The 21,593-nt window shown below is 52.2% G+C and overlaps 1 protein-coding gene across 1 annotated transcript in view; it reads left to right on the top strand.

The window, feature by feature from the left end:
• Positions 1 to 21,593, top strand: part of LOC146813414 (C-type lectin domain family 10 member A-like) — a 168,090-nt gene that overhangs the window by 98,440 nt on the left and 48,057 nt on the right. Inside the window, exon 4 of the mRNA XM_085614761.1 lies at positions 2,936 to 3,082. Within this exon, the coding sequence (XP_085470887.1) occupies positions 2,936 to 3,082 (147 nt within the window). The remainder of the gene's footprint in view (positions 1 to 2,935; positions 3,083 to 21,593) is intronic.

Here is a 21,593-nt window from a genome sequence, read left to right as displayed (position 1 = left end):
CAGTTTAAAGGGTCATATGTGAGCCTTAAACTGCACCGCAGCGGGACTGCCAGTGCACGTTCCTTCACAGCATGGACTGTTGAGTCCATGCCGTGAAGGAATGGCGTGCATGCACACAGAGGGGCACAACAAGTGCCCCCTTGCATGCGCTGCCGTGTACATGGCCAAGAGGGGACCCTGTAGGGCCCCCTTTCTTTCCTCACCACCACCAATTTAATGGGGTAAGAACCTCCATGAGACCGACGGGGGTGAGGAAAGTCATAAAATGCTTGGCGGTGCCCCATGGCACCACCAAGCATATTACGGCCCTCAGACCGCCATGCCACAGAGAGTTATCTCTGATCCCTGGTGGTTGCAGTGGTGCCATGGTGGTCCAACCGCCCAAGTTGTAATCCAGCGGTCAGACGACCAGTTCAGCAGTGGCCAGACTGTCACCGTCAGTTTGGCGGTCCTCGGACCACTAAACTCATAATTAGGCCCTTATTCTTTTTGAGAGGTATTGTAAGGGAGCTACCAGCTAGGCTGTAAAGTCTGCTTTTAAGACTGTCCTAAAAAAATATGCACTACGTACAGTCCGGGCATTACTAAAATCTATATTTTGGAAGCACTTTTTTGTCTTAAATCCTTTTGCACATTTTGAGGCAGCTTATTTTATACTGTTTGTTATCTAAGTTTAAAATAATGACTTGCATGTTCACAGTGCTTTCTGTCATAGACTGGGACCTCGTAGCACTAAACACACACAAGTCACTATTCTCCACTGCACCAACCAGGATTCAAATCAGTGGCCCTCTGGTGCAGTGCACTAACAGAGGATTCATAATGTATGATAGTGCATTTGCCACTGATTAACATAACTCGCATTTAATTTTCATTATATTTTGGGTTTCTTAGCCATGCCTCTGACCACGCCCACTCACTTGCCCCACCCCCATTGCGCATAGCCTCACAATGCAACTACTTTTGTAATGCACTTCGACCACTGCATGTGGCAAAATCAAATTTACGGCCCAGATCTGGGATTAATGGGCGATGACGTCACGGGTGAACCACACCCTCTCTTTAGTTGTCTGACGACCATCCTATCCATCTGCAGATTGCTGCGCTCGAGACAGCCGCAGGGACAAGCGCAAGGCTGGTGTCCCAATGCAGAGGGACACAGAGGTCTGTAAAAGAGATGTTGAGCCCTCAAGGTGCTGATGAAATATCACTCAATGGGTGGGGGGCTAGCCCCTCTCATGAGACCACGCCCATCACCAGGCTCCGGAGGAACCTGTAACCTGCTGCAGTCACATTTCAGGAAGTGTTTAGGAAATGATATATGTGGGAACTTGTGTTGAAACTTCAAAATAAGTTAGAGATGGCATCATCTTGTGTCAGGATTCCTTGTGTCATCGTATCTCATCCTGGTGGTATCATGGGCACCTCTTCACCATCACTGCTCTTCATACATGGAAGGAGTCAGCTGGTGACGTCATGCAGGATGCAATAGGGGGGCACAGAACAGTACAGCCCACTCTAGGGGATACATCGAAGCTTCCCAGTGATGGGCAAGCAGCAGAACCTAAACTCCGGGCCCCCAGAGGCTGGCGCTGTGGATTTCCAGGGCTGCAAGGGGGCGTTGTTATATCTCATCACCTGTAGAGGGGGTCATGGATCACACATGGAAGTCTGCAGTCATGGATTTAAAGCATGTCCAGAGTCACTTGTCAGGATGTGATAGTCTTTTATTCCCATGAGCACATTTCATCTCAGTATGTGTCTATGCACCCATGTGTGTTCACGAATACGGTGATAGGCGTGTGTTTGATACTGTACACTCATTGGCCTGTATTATTGTTATCATATGTGTACAGGCATGTTGTGTGCACTCCCACATCTTGCCTGAGAGTGCTGTATGTGCATTGGCATGAACGTGCATGTGCGACATCTGATCTACATACCTAATAGTGGTGGCCTATGGACACGTTTCAGCCTCATATGTGCACATCACCTGCCGCTGAGGACCACTGAGCGCTCTGCAGGGGTAAGAAACCAGCAAGCACTTTTCAATTTCTAACACCTTAGACAATGTATCTGTATAAACTATGAAAACTGATTGGTTCACTGAGGAAAATGGAATAGTTGAATCTGATTGATTTGTGCTTGACAGGAGAGGGTTTAATGCACTGTACATGAGGCATGTAGGTGCAATATGTCCAGAGAAGACAAGTTAAATCCGCAGCATTCTGCATTCATTAGATTGAATTAATGAACTAGCTGACGTTTTTAGAGATACCTGATACAGGTATGGTGGGTGATAAAGGGATATTTTCTTGAGTCAATTGATTATGTTGATAACTGATTTAAACAAATGACTTAACAAAGTGTAACTTTCCCACCTTTTTAGAGAGACACGTGTTGTCCATTTGTGATATTCTAAGTGTAAAAATCAGATGAAATAAAGGAACATGGTTGGAATACCAGCTACCCATGAGAGCTTGAACCCTCATTTCATGTATGTTATGTATCTCACTGCTCTGGGTTGGGCATCCATACTCAAAGAGGGTATACATGCTGGTCTAACAATTGGTAAACTACACATCAGATAGAGACAGGTAAAGCATGTTTATCTGTTACTGTTCCTTTATTCACTGGTCCTCTGACTAACAGGCACATGGTATCTGTTAGTGCTATGAAACCCAAAAGGTTATATAGCGCTTTATAAATACCAACATCACATCAAATGAGAATGAGTATGGGGGAGTGTGTGATGTGTGTGTGTGTGTGTGTGTGCGCGTGTGTGTGTATTCTGCAAGTGTAAGGATGTCACAGAATGCATGCTGTCACCATGAAGGTCAGCCAGTTGGACAGAGGCAGAGTTGACACTTGTTTCTCTTCTTGTGCCATAGTATATCCTAATAATTTATACATTTGCCCTGTTCTTTTCCAATAGGTCTCCAATCCTTGCAGCAGACCAGCAGAGAGGAAGAGAGGCCCTGCAACAGCAGTAACCCAGACCTCCATTTGAATATAACAGCTGAATTCAGGCACCTGAAAGAGTCTTTGAAACATCTGCAAGAAGAAATATGCAGCCCCCATGGTATGATATGACTGCCTGATAATCTCGTGACACAATCAGTGAAGTAGTGAAAAGGGGGGCTGTGCATTATTGTAGCGTTATTGAATGTTCAAAAAAGCATTATCATAAAATAATCTTTTGACACCTGAATTATGTGGCTTAAGCCAAAGTCGAATGTTTAGAACAATTACTTCATGATAATGACAGCCATGGATGTAATTTAGGGGTCGCAGCTGCGACCCCTGTCTTGCGCCTTGCAACCACTGGCACTGCCTTAACGACCCTTGGCCTCAGAGCTGGCAAAATCAGTACCAGGAACACAGCAGCAGATTGTCCTTATTGCCATCTGCTTGGACCCCACTCCGCTTGTTTTCTGTCAATTTTTATTCCATTAATAGTGAATGCTATTACATTATTTGCTATTAGTGTAATCAAAAATGGAGTACTATTACCTGGTATATGACCTTCCCTGGCAGCTGAGGTAAGTAAAAAAATGTTTTGAAATGTGTGTTCTGTGTGCTTACGGCTGAGGGTGTGCTTATGTGAACATATGTAAATGTGTGTGTGTAAGCATGTGTGTGTGTGTGTGTGTGAGTGAAAGTGAAGGCCTAAATGTGTGTAATGTCACTACAGCTAGCCCTGGCATTTTAGTGAATTGACGTCCATGATGCCAACTAAAATATTAGTTGTGATTGGCTGGCAGGTTTTAAAACAACATCTGGATTAAAAGCTGTGAAATGCAGGCCTTCATTACCAGTTAATGCTCTTTTTATGAGTGAGCTCACTAGCCCATGCCAAACCCTTTCCAGTGGTAAAGGTGAACTCGATTATTAATGCGACTTATCAAAATGAAGGCATTTCTAGGCTCAAACTCCTGTGTGCCATGGTACATGGCGCCGGTCATAACATCATGACAGCCATAAACCATAGGGCATGCAATTGGAACGGCCGACCTCTGTCATTTGCGTCCCTGGAGGAATGGATGGGGGGAAGAAGTTGTGACACTTGGCATCTGGAGCCAGATCTTTGCCCCTTAAAGATAGAGATTTACATTCTGTAGCCTCATGACAGGCAGGGTGGAAATTTAGGGGACCCATCTGTGGTTCAAAGGGATACCCTTTGAACGTCCCCAACTTCAAAGGCCCAGTACAGTAGAACTACTGGTGCCTCCGTCCCTCAAAGGGGAGATCCGCTTGTAGGGCCGCAGGACCGGATAACATGGTCTGCGTAGTGCACATTGCCATAGGAACCTGTTGTGCACAAGGAGGATTACTGCCATTGAGGAGGACCGCATGCCTTCTTGAATAGTGACTGGCCTGAGCTCACTGCCTGCTGATATGTGGCAACCTGAAGTGGGCTCTAGGACCAGGTCGGTTGGTCCCCTGTTCTCTTGGAGGTCTCAGGGACATCAAAGATCTCCAACGAGGGGCCCACATAGTCTATCGGTGACATCTGAGTAGGGTGCCCTCTTAAGTGCCCACATCGCTTTCTAAGTTCCATCGGACAGCCCGGCATGAGCTTGGAATGAAAAGTCATGCCTGGAGACCAGAGTGCCTAGTTCAGAGCCCCAGAAGTTCTGCCCGCATCTAGGCCTGAGACCGCTCTACTGCAGGAATCTCTGCATGAATAAATGTCTTGTGGTGGTGAGCAGATGCACCTATTGCAGGATCCAAAGTGGCCCACTTCGTCGACTGTGCCCCATGTCCCTCGAGCGACAATTCGACTGCATGCTCATTGTGTGCGGTGTCCGATTCACAGGGTGTGACTCTCGGAGGTGGGTGTGTACCCTTTGCAGTATCTCATTCTACCTCATGGGATATTGCTGAACTTTCAGCTGTGTGAGTGACCAGAATCGTCTGGTGCAACCTACAGCAACATGCACTGGACAGAGGGCCTCATTTCCAGGGAGGTCCAGAATTTGAAACTCTGTATGTGTAAACTGAAGTGTCTGGTGTGACCCATGTCGTTGTGTGCCAGCCCTTGTGCCTGGATTACCTGGGTATGACCCTGATCACTGTGCACTATACTGAATATCTCCTTAGGCTAGGAGGTTCCCCTTGTGTCATTTCCCATTCACTGATTGTTTTCTTCCTGGCCTCATCACGGTGGACCAACTGCCCTCTCCCCACCTGGCCCATCCCGATGACTTCTTAGCACCGGGTAGGAGTGAGAGTGATTGACTAGCCTGGAGGAATGCTTCTGAGACAGTTCGGGTCAAGAGACTGGGTGAACCCCCCTTTGAGCTCGCAGAACTGGGCTGGTGCCAGAAGACCCTGATGAACCCCTGTTTGTAACCAATTATTGCCTCAGACCACTTCTGCTTCACAAACTGTTGGTAAACTTCCTGAGTGGTGCCAGGACCCCCATGTTTACATCTGTCTCCACTCTAATTTTGCTACCTATCCCCACCTGGTTTTCCGGACCAGGACTAAGTGTGACCTGTGCTGCGTGTGGCCTGTTATCCGGAGGGAGGGGCTGGTGATCTTTCATAGGGGGGTATAGGATAGTAGGGGTGAATTGGAGCCACGCTGTCTGCAGTGTATTATCCATTCAACTACTGGGGATCAGGTGCACCGCATTAGGGTATGGTGCGCATATGTGTGCGAGAGTGTCCCATAAAGAACTGGGCTGGTACCTGTTGCACCTTGTAGCAGTGCGGAGTGAGTGTGTGCGTGTATGTGGGAGTGACAGTCTGTGGACAGCCTATGATTCACGACACTGGACAGCGGTGTGGGTTATACATTGATTTCTTGCCAAAAGTACTTTACATTTAACATTGGTTTTACCCGGTGGTCCCCAGCCCGCGGTGCTGCTTAAAAGTGTTGTCATTCCTTGTATGTAAATTTTTCTGATGTTGTTGTGACCCAGAGTGTACCCTATACCTGTCTGATATTGAATTGTTAGAATTGTGGAGGTGGGCCTGAGGCTGACAACGTGTTGCAACGCATAAGGGTTCTGTGTGGGGTTTCAAATAGTTCCATGTGTGCATACTATTGATATCTTATCAACCTTATTGGGCCTAGTACAGCTAGTAATATTTCCAAGTGTGATTAATCCCCAAAAGTACATGATGTTCATGTTGCGTTGATTATTGTGTGTGTTGCGTACAAATGTTATTTCCATACATCACGTGTGAAGTCTCTCCTTTGCGTTGTGCAGTTTATTTACAGTGGTTGCGTGCTGTGCTTTTGCTTTATATATTGCTTCTGTGGTAAGCTTGACTGCTCAGTGCAAAGCTACCGAAGAGTGAGCGCAGGTTGTACAGTGTGTGTAATCACCTGCCCTTGACAAGAGGAGTGAGGTCTGCCTGGCTGGGGCATCCCTTCAGCCAAGCAGAAATTGCTGGTTCCAACACTTTACTACTGCCTTTGCATTCTCAGGCTATGAGTGAAATTTTACTACTAGTTATTTTACATGTAGTAAAATTACACTTGTAAAATTACTAGTAGTAAAATTACACTCTTAGGGGCTTATTTACAAGCCCCTTGTGCCACTTTTGCATCATTTTTAACATGGGAAAAGTGACGCAAAAGTGGCGCAATGGGCTTGTAAACCTGCCCCTTAGTTTGTGAATACCAAAATAGTAGTAAAGATACTACAGCAAGTGCAAAGTTAAAGAAACCACGACAGCATGCAAGTGTATGGCAGCTTTTTTTCTGCCTATAGAGCTGTCTTGTCTTCGGTAGACCAATTGCCTGCCGTGCCAGTACTTAAAGTGGACTTTAGGTCAGTCCATTTCTCCTAACTTGTTAGCTTTCTTATCAATCTCATTTCCTTTCACTTCTATGGAGTTCTTCTCTCTTCTTGTGTTTGTTCTTCCCCTGGAGCATCTGTTTTACAGGGTTTCCACATGAAGCTGAAGACCAGGCCATTCGACCAAGCACCTGCCCTAGTCGAGGCTGAACACACACACCTGCCCCTAGCCAGGATACCCCCGTGGTTGCAAGTGTGCGCTACGAATAGACGTAACATTACATGCCATAAGATAACATTCTGATTGCATTATTTGTATCCATTCGCTGCTTACAACTCCTCTTTTTTCAGCACTCCATGAGAGTGCATGTGCTTTTTTCTCTCTGTCCCTTGTCTGCTTGTTTAGTTTTACATTTATACCCCCTTTTCTGCTGTGCATGTTGCTTCTCCCCACTTTCTGTGTGGCTTTATCATCCCTTCCTGCTTTGTTTTAATTATTTCTTTATTTTAGCACTCTGTAGGAGCATGTCTTTCCTTCCTCTCCCCCACACTCTCCCAGCTCATTTCTCCTCATGTCCGTGCCTCTCCCTCCTACCTCAGCTCATTTGTTGATCTCCCACCCCTTTCCTTTCGTCGCTTTATTTATTTTAGTAGTCCTGGGGAGTGCATCCTTCATTGCTGCCCCCCCCCCTTGCACTCCCTTGCCCCTTCACATGAATGACTCTCCCTTCTGTCAAGATTTGGAATTTGCACAGGACTCCTTTGATGCGAATCCCCAACTTCCTCCCTCATACATCTCAGAAGAGGTGATGGAGAGACTTTTCAAAGTGTATCCCCAGAGGGACGAGAAGAGGCAGGGTGGAGGACAGGAGATTCAGACTGGGCTGGACTGCAGCTGGGGTAGTCACAGCCACGGATGTCTGATGTGCATTCTGGGATGGGGGTTTTAGTGGGAGGGGGTAACCTCTGCAGGCCATATACTGCAGAACATAGCAGACCACCTGCCTACCCCTGAAGTGCCCCCCCCACCCACACCGCTATACACTGTGTCGGAGTAAGCCTCAGCAAGGCCTACCTGTGCAAGGGGTTCGCCCTTCTCTGCAAAGAGTCCTCAGACAAATAGGAAGAAGATGGCACAGAAACTGGAATTGAAAATACAAAGTTTAATATACCGCATGAGGTGGAACAACATCTACACAGCACCCTTCAGTAATGCATGAAGTAGCACACCGAACAGAAGGAGCATGGTCCTTTTATACCCACACAGGGGCTCAAAAGAAGGCGGTACAAGTACAGGTCGACAAGTAGGAGGAGTTAACAGTTTGCCAATGCTAGTAATCACATCCTGACAGTTACATACTACTAACAGCCGCAAGGACAGCTGCAAATTCAACTGGGCATGTGTGAAGGTGGAAGATGCTAAATATTGAATATGCTACTTACCAGTATGCATCTGTTCTTGGCATGTAGGGCTGCTGACATTCATATCTGTGCATAGATCGCCGCCTAGTGTTGGGTCCGGATGTTTGCACGTTGTTGTCCTGGAAGAGTCTTCGAAGTATCCTGGGATAGGTGACTCCTCCCCTGGACTACAGTGCGCATGGGCATCCTCTCCATCCTCAGATTGTTTTTCGCCATTGTGGCAGTGATGGAGTAGATACAGAAAGTGATGACCATGCTTACAGTAATTCTGAGGGCTGCAGCTGCTACAGGCGCCGGGGAGGAGGGAGGGCGATATGAATGTCAGCATCCCTACATGCCAAGAACAGATGCATACTGGTAAGTAGCATATTCAGTTCGAGGCATGTGGGCTGCTGAATTCATATCTGTGCATAGAATATATAGCAGTACCCTCTATTAGCGGCGGCTACCAGTGCCAGCTGCAGCGGTCTGAAAAAGAGTTTTGAGAACAGCCTGTCCTACAGCTGCCTGCTGTTTTGATTGCACATCTACACAATAGTGTTTGGTAAATGTGTGTGTAGTGGACCAGGTGGCTGCTCTACATATATCATGCAAAGGAATGTTTCCTAGGAAAGCCATGGAGGCCCCTAACTTACGTGTTGAGTGGGCTCGTGGGGGAATCGTTAATGTGCGTTTAGCCTTTTGATAGCAAATTTGAATACATTTAACGATCCATCTGGCTATACCTGCTTTGGAGATGGCGTTTGTTGGACCCGGCCTCGTGGCGTGGTCCTGACTTCCCGGGGGTTGGGCCCGTTCCCCGCCCTAGCCTCCACGAGCTACCCGTTCGGGCCGCACGAGGTCACCTACGCCTCGGGGCTCCGCCATTTTGTCGCCTGCCACGTGACCCTGCACACCAGTCCTCCTGACTCCGCTCAACCCGGCCTCAGCCCCAGCAAGGCCCAGACATTGAGGCACCAAGAACTGGCCAGGGGGTGTCACGTGAACACCTCATCGCCCTGGCGGAGGGCGGTATCGATGGGACCCCCAACCGTCCCCACACACCGAGGTGCGATCGGCCTCCATCTCTCCTGGGCCGGGCGCCTCTCCTGCTGGGCGTCTGGCCGCTCCCAACCCGGCCTCTCCGCCCCCCGGGCGCAAGGGTCCGGACATCAAAGGGCTCCAGACCTATATCTGGGGCGACCCCGCCACAGACCGGCAGTTGTATCCCGGAGTCGAGAGCCCTGCTGATTGAATCGCGGCCGACCCTACGGAGAAGAACTCTTGCTTGAAACCACCACGAGCCCTGCAGACTGTGTCGCGGCTCCTTCTTGCCGAAACCTTGAAGCCCCCCGGAACATCGGGGCCCTGCTGACGCTGTCGCGGCCCAACCTCGCTGAAACCTCCTTCGGAGCCCTGCTGACGACGTCGCGGCTCGAGCTGAGTAGACACCATCTTGAGAGCCCTGCTGACCTGATCGCGGCTCTCCACGAACTGAACGCCAGAGCCCTGCTGACGCCGTCGCGGCTCGACCCCTCCGAGATCCGGAGGTCCTCCAGCTTGAGGATAAGAACTGGGCCCCAGGTACCTTCGTACCAAGCTCCTGCCAAAGACTGTCCCGCTACCCCTTTCCTTCTAAAGAGACACTGAAACCTTTGCGGATCCCTCGATCCCCTTTTTGTGTAAATATTGAACCCGTAACCTTTTAACATGCTGATAAAGAATTGCTCATCTTGAGACAACCTCCTTGAGTCCGGTGTGGTGGTGTTACTGTGCTAGTACCTAATAGGAGAAGGATCTCTCAGGAGGCTTCTCTGCAGCGCTCGGCTACTTCGTACAGTGTGGGGGCCCCCCTGAGTGGTCTCGCCGACTCCTCGGGGTCCGCCTTCCAACATTTGGTGGCCAGCGACGGGATCCGAGCCGAACGCAGTACGTACCAGCCAGTAACCCACTAGATACCCATCCAGACAAACAGAAGTCATGAGCAACCAAGAAAATAACGCGACCACGGAGTTCCAGCCCGAACGGTTGGAGGAATATACGCACAAAGAATTGAAACAGTTCTGCAAGGACAAAGGCATTACAACCACCGGCCTAGGTACCAAAGAGGAGATGCAGAAAGCCCTGAGGACCTGGCTGGAGGCCGAGGCAGGCCACTCCCAGGAAGAAGGTCCCCTGCCCCTGACTGTGGCCACATCAACCGCACCGACTCCGGCAACCGGAGGAAGAAAGAGCCTCGAAACCGGCCTCTCCGAAGAAGAGATACGAGAGCGGGAGAAGGTCCGGAACCACGAACTAGAGCTCGCACGACTGCGGCTGGACAACGAACTCCAGCTGGCGGAAAAGAAACTGGCCCTAGAGCAGCTACGGCTACAAGAGGAGATAGAAGAGAAGAGACGGCACCGGGAGTTGGAGGAAAAAAAACTGACCCTTGAGCACGAGCGAGTCTCAAAGAGCTCGAAATCAAGGCAAAGAACGGGGGGACCGACACCCCCAGCAATAGAGACACCCTACCGCCTGCCGAGGCCAAAGTACATATCCCGAAAGATGTCGTCAAGGAGTACTATAAGAATGACGACATCCAGCAATGGTTCAAGGCATACGAGGTGGCCATGACCTCCCATCGGGTGCCCCGAAAGGACTGGGGCGCCGGCCTGTGGGGTCGGTTCCCAAGTGAAGGTCGAGACACACTGCTCCAGCTGCCAGAGGAGGTGATGACCTCCTACGACCACATGAAGGAGGCCCTGCTCACCCGCTACGGGCTAACCGCGGAAATGTACCGCCAGCGGTTCAGAGACTGCAAGAAGATCCCGGGCACCACCTGGGTGGAATATGTGGACTTTTTCAGCCGGGCCCTAGAAGGTTGGATCAAGGGTAGCAAAGTCACCACCTACGGGCAGCTGGTCGACCTCATTGTTTGGGAACATCTCTCCAACAATTGCTTCGTGGAGCTAAGGCAACACCTCCTCGACAGCAAGATGACCGACCCACGAAAACTCGCTGTCGAGGCCGATCGATGGGTCAACACCCGAGTCCCCCGGAACTCGATGGGGGAGTACCAGAGGAACCCCACCGGACCTCCCCGCCAACGCGGTGGAGGGGGAGGGCCGAACCGGAACCGGGACCCCCCCGCCGGGGCCCCCCGGAGCCCACCTCGAGGGCCGCCTCAGCAACACCTCTCCCCGAGCCTAGCCCGAAGAGGGGCGACCCCAGCCAGAACCGGACCACGGCCACCCGTAACATGCTACGGCTGCCAACAAACCGGACACTATGCCAGCGATCCGGTCTGCCCCCTGAACCGAAGAAGCGGGCCGGCGGGCCCCCGCCCCGACAGCTGGCGGCCGCCGACCTGGGGGAAGGAGAGGAAGAAGAAGAAACCCTCGACCGAGGAACCACCGAATGGGAGCCGGCGGCCATGTCCCTGGTCTGCCTGGGCAGCCGAGAAATGGTGCCCCGCACCCCCATCCCAAGTAACACCCAGAAGTACCGGCAGCAGGTCACCGTCAATGGACAACGGGCCGAAGCCCTTCGTGACACCGGCGCCAGTGTCACCGCTGTCCGCTGCCACCTGGTGACTCCCGAACAGATCCTACCCAATGTGCTGTGCCCCGTCCGGACGGCCGACAACAGCGAAAGCCTGTGCCAGATGGCCCTGGTCCCCTTCGAGTGGGGAGGGGTGACAGGCCTACTAAAAGTGACTGTCCGCGACGACGCACCAGTAGACTGCCTCCTGGGGAACGACCTGGAGAGTTCCCCCTGGGCTCAAGTGGAGCGACGAGAGCACCTCCGAATGCTGGGACTATCCGAATGGGCCTGCGCCATCACCCGGTCCATGACCGCCCAGGCCCCCCGCTCGTCCTTGGCCCCCGGTGCCGCCCAGCCCGAGGGGCTCGCACCACCCCCCGCCTGCAGCGAGGGGGAGGCGGACACCGACACTGGACCTACTGAGCCCTCCTCAGAAGAGGTTTCTTCCCTCGGCGCCCTACCAGAACTTGCACAATGGCGCCCCGAAGGGGGCCCCACCCGTGAGCAGTTCCAGCAAGAACAGCAGTCCTGTCCCTCTCTCGAAGGGGTCCGACAACAAGCATCCGCACAAGCCAACGGGGACCAGACCGGCACCCACTGGGTCTACTGGGCCGAGGGCCTGTTGTACAGTGAACAGAAAGTGGCAGAACTCGGGGCCAGCCGCGTGTTGGTGGTCCCCCTCCGCTTCCGGGAGTTCCTTCTCAACCTGGCACATGACGTGCCCCTCGCCGGACACCTAGGGCAAGACAAAACTTACAGCTGTCTGGTGACCCACTTCTACTGGCCCCGGATGCGGAGAGACGTGGACAACCACTGCCGGTCCTGCCAGACCTGCCAAGCCAGCGGGAAGACGGGGGGTCGGGTCAAGGCCCCCCTCCAGCCCTTTCCAGCCGTCAGCACCCCGTTCGAACGGGTCGGGATCGACATCGTGGGGCCCCTGGACCCCCGGACCGCCCTGGGCCACCGCTTCATCCTGGTCCTCGTGGACCACGCCACCCGGTACCCGGAGGCGGTCCCGCTAAGAACTGTAACGGCCCCCGTGGTAGGCCGGGCCTTGATGGGGATCTTCTCCCGAGTGGGATTTCCCCGCGAAGTGGTGAGCGACGGGGGCACAAACTTCATCTCCAAGTACATGCGGTCCCTGTGGCAGCAGTGCGGGGTCACGTACAAATTCACAACCCCCTATCACCCTCAGGGGAACGGGCTGGTTGAGCGCTTTAACAGAACCCTGAAGGGGATGATTCAGGGCTTGGAAGAGCCCCTCCGGCGGAGATGGGATGTCCTACTACCATGCCTCCTGTTCGCCTATCGGGAGGTCCCGCAGAAGTCCCTGGGGTTCAGCCCGTTTGAACTATTGTACGGACATCCGGTACGCGGACCGCTCAGCCTGGTCAAGGAGGACTGGGAGACGAAGCTCCAAGGCGCCCCTCCTGACGTCTACCGATACCTCCTGACCCTACGAAACCAGACCCGCAAGTTCCGAGCCATGGCCGAAGCCAACCTCGAGGCCAGCCAGGAGGACATGAAGCGGTGGTACGATCGGAACACCTCTACCATCGAGTTCGAGCCAGGCCAGAGAGTCTGGGTCATGGCCCCTGTTGAGCCCTGCGCCCTCCAGGACAAGTGGACCGGGCCCTTCAAGGTGGTGGAGAAGAAAAGCCCCGTCACCTACCTAGTCGACCTAGAGTCCCCCCGGAACCCCCTCCGGGTTCTACATGCTAACAGGCTCAAACCCCACTTTGCCCGGACCGAACTGAGCCTGCTGCTGGCGACCGACGAGGGGAGCGAGGACGACTCCGAGCCCCTACCCGACCTCTTGCAGAACAACATCCACGACGGATCCATCCAAGGTGTCCAGCTCGCCGCTTCCCTGACCCCGGAACAGCGTAACGACTGTCAACAACTGCTGCAGGACTACGCAGCCCTCTTCTCCCTCACCCCGGGGGTGACCCACTGGTGCGTCCACGACGTCGACACCGGGGACAGCCCCCCCGTGCGACACCGAGCCTACAGGGTACCCGACCGAGTACGGGCATGCATCCAGGCCGAAGTTGCGAAAATGTTGGCCCTGGGGGTCATCGAGCCCTCCGACAGCCCGTGGGCCAGCCCTGTCGTCCTGGTACCAAAGGCCGCAGCCCCGGGCCATCCCCCGGAGTTACGATTTTGCGTAGACTACCGAGCCCTGAATACTGTGACCAAGACGGACGCCCATCCTATACCCCGGGCCGACGAACTCATCGACCGCTTGGGGTCCGCCCGCTACCTGAGCACGCTGGACCTCACCGCCGGGTACTGGCAGATCCAGCTCACCCCCGGCGCCCGAGAGAGATCCGCCTTTTCTACCCCTGATGGGCATTACCACTTTCGGGTGATGCCCTTCGGCATGAAGAACGCCCCGGCCACTTTTCAGAGACTTGTAAACAAGGTTCTGGCCGGGCTCGAGGCCTTCAGCGCGGCCTATTTGGATGACATTGCCGTGTACAGCAACCACTGGGCTGAGCACCTAATTCACCTCAAAGCCGTCCTGGCCGCCCTCCAAAGGGCCGGGCTCACGATCAAGGCCAGCAAATGCCAGATCGGCCAAGGATCAGTGACCTACCTGGGCCATCAGGTGGGAAGCGGTCAGGTGGCCCCTCTCCAGCCAAAAGTCGATGCCATCCAGGCATGGGAACCCCCCACTACCCAGACCGCTGTGCGGGCCTTCCTGGGCCTCACTGGATACTACCGGCGGTTCATCCGGGACTATGGGAGCATTGTTGGGCCTCTCACAGAGCTCACCTCGAAGAAACAACCCAAGAAGGTGCACTGGACTCCCCGCTGCCAATCCGCTTTCGAGACTCTCAAGGCAGCGATGTGCACTGCCCCTGTACTCCAGGCCCCTGACTACAGTAAGGAGTTCCTCGTGCAGACAGACGCCTCTGAATATGGGATCGGGGCCGTCCTGTCTCAGGTTGATGAGAAGGGACTCGACCGCCCGGTGGCCTTCATCAGCCGACGGCTGCTGCCCCGGGAGCAACGATGGAGCACCATCGAGCGGGGAGGTGTTCCGCCATGAGGAACATGTTCCTCTGAATGGCCCACTTCCACATGCTCTGAGCCAGATGAGACAACTGTGGAGAGTGTGTTCCTCCCTGCTTCTGTATGTAGTACATGGCAGTCATGTTGTCCGTCCGGATCAACACGACTTTGTTGCACAAGTGTTCTTTGAATGCCTTCATGGCTAGGAAGATTGCCATCAGTTCTAGAAGGTTGATGTGCATCTTCTTTTGTTGTGTTGTCCATAGTCCCTGCACTGTGTAATTGAGTACATGAGCTCCCCATCCCTGGAGAGACGCGTCCGCTGTCCGTATTATTTGTGGAACAGGCTTTTGGAACGGTCGGCCCTTGCAAAGGTTTTGTGGATTCCACCAATGCAGAGAGTTGTATGCCCGACCGCTCACCAACACTAGGTCTTTTAGTTGCCCGTGAGCCTGAGTCCATTGACGTGCTAAGCACTCCTGAAGCGGGCGCATATGTAGTCTCGCGTGTGGGACTATGAAAATGCAGGAGGCCATCATGCCTATCAACTGCATGAACACTCGCGCGGGAAGGGAGTGTTGGGGTTTGAACTTGGAAATTAGCATTTGCATGCTGTTGATCCTCACTAAATTTGGCTGAGCTGTGGCTGCCAGAGTGTCTATGGTCGCACCCAGGTACTGTTGTACTTGTGCGGGTTGGAGATGTGATTTTGGGTAATTTAGTGAGAATCCCAGGCTGTGAAGGAGGTGAATGGTGCGGGACATGTGGCTGGCGCATTGCTGGGCTGACTTTGCCTGAACAAGCCAGTCGTCCAGGTAAGGGTAGACATGAATGTGTTGCCTCCGTAAATGTGCAGCCACTGTAGCTAGGCACTTTGTGAAGACCCTGGGCGCTGTTGTCACGCCGAAGGGAAGAACCTTGAATTGGTAGTGCTGCCCCTGAATAGTGAACCTGAGATATTTTCTGTGTGATGGGTGAATGGGTATGTGGAAATACGCATCTTTGAGGGCTAGCGTGGCTAGGAAGTCTCCCTGTTTGAGCAATGGGAGGACTTGTTGGAGGGTGAGCATGTGGAAATGCTCTGAGAGAATGTAGCGGTTGAGGGGTCTCAGGTCTAGTATGGGTCTGAGTGACCCGTCCTTCTTTGGTATTAAAAAGTACAGGGAGTACACCCCCGTACCGTGCTCGTGGACGGGTACGACCTCTATTGCGCCTTTTTGCAGCATACTTAGCACTTCCTGCTGTAATAGCGCTAAGTGCTCTGAGGACATAGGACGGTGTCTTGGCGGTATTGTGGGTGGAGTTGAGGTTAATTCTAGGCAGTAACCGTGTTCGATAATATCTTTGACCCACCTGTCCGTGGTGATGGAGTTCCACGTGGACAGGAACCTTTGTAGCCTTCCCCCGACTGGTGTTATGTGGTCGGGAGGCAGGGAGAGGGCGTCACTGTTTGTTCTTGGGAGAGGATCTGGTATTGCCGTATCCGCGTCCTCTACCCTTTGTGCTTGAACCACGATATCCACCCCGGGTGTTTTTATCGTAGGTACTTTGGGTGTTGCCCTTGTTGTAGGTTTGCTGTGACCCCTGTCCTCTACCTGCTCCTCTATTTCCGGGGCGACGAAAGGAGCCACTCCGAAAGGTCTGCGTTTGGAGAGCCCCCATGGACTTTGCAGTGTCTGTGTCCTTTTTTATTTTTTCCAGGGTGGTGTCAACCTCTGGTCCGAATAAGTAGTCGGGGTTTGATCGGCTGATTGAGGATGTTATTCTGAACCTCCTGTTTGAATCCGGAGATTCGCAACCAGGCGTGTCGTCGTAACATGACGCTAGTGTTTATTGCTCTGGCAGCAGTGTCTGCGGCATCCAGTGCACACTTAATGGATGCGTTAGTGAGGAGTTGTCCCTCCCTGATGAGGATCTCTGCTCCCTCTTTGTATTGGTCAGGGAGATGTTGGAGTAATGTTTCTAATGTGTCATAGTGTGCGCGATCGTAGCGAGCTAGGAGCGCCTGAGTATTGGCAATATGCCATATGTTAGCTGCCTGGGCTGCAATCCTTTTGCCGGAGGTCTCTAGCACCTTGGACTCTTTGTCCGGGGGAGGAGCATCCCCAGTTGTCTGTGAGTGCGCCCGTTTGCGAGCATTGGCGACTACGATGGAATCCAGAGGCAACTGGCCTCTAATGTAGGTAGGGTCCCCAGGCGCCGACCTATATTTCTTGTCGATCCTGGGGTTTATTACTCGTGCCCTGGTGGGTTCTTTGAAAATGTCCTTTGCTGGTTTGAGGACACCTTTCAACATGGGTAGAGTTTTGATATTCCGTTCTGAGGATGCGAAAGTATCCATTAGAAAATCGTCCTCGATTGTGTCGGAGTGGAGTTGCACACCATGATTGGCCGCAGCACGTTCAATAAGGGCGTTGAATGCGGCAGTGTCCTCTGTGGGAGACGTTTTCGCGCCATATAGCTGCGTGTCCTGTGTATCCATATGTGCACCCGGGTCTGCAGGGTCATCCCAAGCCTGATCAGGGTCCTGTTGGCCGTCAGGGTCCATCTCTCCGGGGTAGGGGACGTGGTCACCCATGTAGTCCTCCAAAACATCGGTTTCGGAGTGTGTCGGAGAGAAGGACTGTGGATCTTGGTAAGAGGTATGGAGAGGTTCGTAAAGAACCGGTTCCGAATCCACTGGCAGCTTTTTCTTTAGAGGGATCCGGTAGGAGTCCAAAGCTGGCTCGGAAGTTATCCTCTGCTTGTGGAGCATCATTCTGCCGGTGTCGGCATCGATGATGTGGGATGGTGACGTCTCCGTAGGAGAGCGTTCGGCAGGCGTGATCCTAGTGTGGGTGACACGTGTTCTGATTTCGAACAGTTTGGGTGCCGTGGATGGCGGCAGGCCAAAAGTGATGTTCGCTGATGCCGGAGAAGCTTTTTGAGCTTTTTTCGGCTCGGAGCCTGAAGGGTCCTGTTGGGCTGCCTTTTCTTTGATGCGTTGCAAGGACGCTGCAACTTGCCGCACCTGGAACGCCGATGGTTCTTTGGCGCCGACCGGTTCTGTTGAGGCAGGCGTGGACTTTTTCGGCGCCACGGGGTCATCGAGTCGAGGAGAGGTAGTAGCTGTCGACGGCGTCGAAGATTGTGCCTTTGGTGCTGCTTTCGAAGTAGTGTGAGACGAAGCAGCTATTTTGACCATTGTGGCTGGAGCCGATTGTTTCGGTGCCGGGAGCCGAGGCGGTTTGGCGGCACCGATGGCCTTTTTCCGTGTGTCGGCGCCGACATCGGCTGCTGCGAGCTCGGCACCGAAGTCCCGTTTGGTGCGGTCGGTGCCGACGGGTTTGGCTGGCGTCGAAGGTGTGGTGGGCCTCGATCTGACCAGTGTTACTTTCAGTTTCGGTTTCTGTGGAACCGATACGGCTTTTGGTTTCGGTTTCGATGAAGGGAAACCAGCCGTTTTGGGTAGTAATGGCTGCCGCTGAATGTCCGAGGCCGGGCCAGAGGGCGGGGCCGAAGAACTGCGGGATAGGTCTTGGGTAAGGCCCGAAGGCGATCCCTCGACCGGAGCCATAGACTGACGCACTGGGATATCTTCCGTCTGTACGGGTAGGCCTTGCTCGTCACCGGAGCTACTCTCTTCGGCCCCTAAGGCCTCATTGTAGTCTCCTACCTTGGTGTCGGCTTCGTCTCTGTAAAAGAGTCGTTCTTCGATGTCTTCCGATCCGGAGTTGTGTTCGGAAGCGGGGCTGGAGGGTAGGTTCTCCACGTCTTCCACATCTTCGTCCTCGGCGCTGAAGATGTTGGTCGGGGCCGGTGCCGCTTGCTGCGCTTCAAGTCTCGCTGCTTGTCGATTCCGGAGAGTCTTTTTGGATCGGAATCGGGCACAGGCCATACATGTGGACTCGTCGTGATCCGGTGAAAGGCATTTGTTGCACACCGGGTGGACGTCGACATGGGGATATTTCGCATTGCATACAGGACACCGCTTGAATGGCGTCCTCGATTCCATCGTCGAAGTCGGGTCGATGGTCGGATATGATGCGAAAAGAGTTGGTCGTGAAGTTAGTAAACTAACAAATAACTATCGATACCGATCGGGAACAGTACCGACGCGAACTAAAGGCCTTTTGGCCTGAAAAAAGTTTTTCCTAACTTGAGTCAAGATAAGCACATCCGAACCCAATGGCGGAAAAAAAACAATCTGAGGATGGAGAGGATGCCCATGCGCACTGTAGTCCAGGGGAGGAGTCACCTATCCCAGGATACTTCGAAGACTCTTCCAGGACAACAACGTGCAAACATCCGGACCCAACACTAGGCGGCGATCTATGCACAGATATGAATTCAGCAGCCCAGATGCCTCGAACAGTTCGTTTCTAGGCAGATTACAAGAGCAGTCAACACTGAGAAAGGACAGAGCACATGGTGAGCACGTAGCAGCACATGGCAAACAAAATGGCTGCCAGAAAAATAAAATGGATTCCACAAAATGGACAAGATAGCCTCTAAATACAAGATGGTTTCCACTAATGCTAACCCAATCGCTGCCAATTTACAACAACTGGACCAGCTGTGACAGGTCCTACCTGCTTCTCCAAAACCCAGGCGCGACAAGCTCAGGGGTCACCAGGATACAGCCCCCAATCATAGGAGAAGCAGGGTGGACCGCAGCAGAAAGGTAAAGGAGAAAACAACTAACATAAGGGCACCCAGAACCACGGTGGAACAAAGGTGAGAGAAGCAAAATGGGGTGCAAACCCATGTGACAAGGAGGACGCTACAACACATGAACGGTGCTAGGAAGGTTTCTCCTTGCTGACTCTGTCTGTTACTGGCTACTCAGTCCTGGAAACCCCCTAACCCTCCCTGACCTGTGGCTGTGTGTCCTGTCCCTAATGTGTGGCCAGGCTGCACAGGCTCCTTCCCCACCAGGTCCAATCACCTCAGTAGGAAACGCAAAATAATGCCCCCCCTTTGCAAAATTTGACAAGGAACCCATAAGTCGCCCATTTCTCAGAGATATTCAAAGGCATTGGTGCCCCCTGAGGGTTGCCCCAACCCCTGTGCCGCAGTGGCTGCAGGGGTATGCCTTATATAGCTGGTCGTGATGAACAATTAGCTTTTACATCTCTCACCTCTGTTCGTTGATTGCTTCCCCACCCTTTCATAACCCCTGCTTTATTTAAAAAGAAAAAAAATGTAAGTTACTTTTTTCTGACTGTCCGGCTGCTGTACACTGCAAGCGGGACACTTGTTACTTTATTTGTAGGTCTCGCCTAGGCAGCGCATGCCCTCGGTTCTCTGAGACTTCAAGTAATCTTTATGTTGGGTGAAACTCCGCCCATTGCTGGGAAATTGTCCTGCTGCTTGCCATTAGTTTAACTGTGGCATTGCTATTCTTAGCTGCCTTTTTATTGGCTGTTGATTTGATACGTATTTCCGTTTATTCCGGAAGCAGCACAGCCTAACTACAGTTAAGTTCTGCTGCAGGGCTGTATCTTTTAATGTATGGACTACTTCCTTGTTTTTTGCTATAGCGCATGGTTCACTGGGCCCATACGTTTAATGTGCACGGCCACTTTGTCTCTCCCCACCCCGAGATGCTCGCGAGCCAGCCTCGTGTTTCATGGAAGGCTTAAGCGAGCTTACGGTTAGGCTTCTGTACTTTATACACCTCTTAAGAGGCTGCGGGGGAGAAATGCCGTGTAACATGCCAGCCGCTTCAGCAGGCTCGTGCCGTATTCTCTTTAATCAACACTGCACCCACCACGCTTCTTTTTCATCAGCACAGCTCCTATTTTGTCTGCTGTAACTTTCCTTCTGTAGCAGGCGACCGTCTCAAACATCCTGCTGTTTTTAGCAATCTTCCTCTTGGTTGGCGATTATGTCAAAAGGAAGCCACCAAAGAATTTCCCCCCTTCTCCTGGCCTTTTATTGGATCTTTGCCGAGCGATGACGTAACGGGTAATGTAAAGCTGTGAAAACTCAAAAGAAGAATATTTATAGTGATCTGTGTGTGAAGTGTTCGCATGTCCTTGTTTTGTTAATTTAAACTATGGTACTTGTAGTATTGCCTTTTAAAGGTGAAAGTGATATCACGAAAATAAAAAAAATCAATGACGTGACTGCATGGTCTGCTCGCATGAGTCGGGAGGTATGCTGCTGTGTAAATACCGAAGAATACTAATGGCGCTTCGATAATGCAAAAGTTTATTTTACAACCCCCCCTTACAGGAAAGTTGTGGACTGGCAGCCGTGATAATGATCAGGCCCGTAGTTTCAGGACGATGTTAGGGGTTTGTCACCCCCCAAATAAATGCATACTTGGCTTTTTAGTTAGGGATGGTGGCGCTGAGTAGGATCTGCTTTGTGTTTTGCTGTTTATCGTTCGTGGGTCAAGAATAAAAGCCAAAATCGTGACCTTTCATGTAAAACAGGAGACCGAGATAAACAAAACATTGGGGGCATATTAACAAGGCGGCGCTATAAAATTATTGCCGCTTTTGCGGCCGTTTTCTGCCAAAAAGCGGCGATAATTTTATCGCCTTATCAGCAAAGACACGCTAACTCGTGTTTTGCTGACTTAGCGCCTGTTTCCAGCACGCCTAACTTTGCATCGCTAATGAGATGCAAAGGAGGCGTGGCTGTGAAACCAACCAGGGAAAATATCGCAAAGGCAGCTTCGCGATATTAACAAGGAAGGGTAGCGATTATGTAAATCGCGTTAAGTATGAATTAATGCAGGACTTTAACGTCTGTTAAATTCCTGACTAAGGCATACTTAACATGGGGGTGGATTCTGTGGCTAAGACCACAGGCCCTATCATCTAGGATATCGCTGTTTTCCACCATGGAAAACGGCGATATCCACACTATCTCTGGAATTTTTATCGCCTCGGCGATGCGCGTT

This window comes from Triturus cristatus, chromosome 7 (assembly GCF_964204655.1).
Source record: "Triturus cristatus chromosome 7, aTriCri1.1, whole genome shotgun sequence".
In the NCBI taxonomy this organism is placed as follows: Eukaryota; Metazoa; Chordata; class Amphibia; order Caudata; family Salamandridae; genus Triturus; species Triturus cristatus.
The sequence above is the reverse complement of the archived record's forward strand: the minus strand, read 5'-3'. Positions and strand labels throughout refer to the sequence as shown.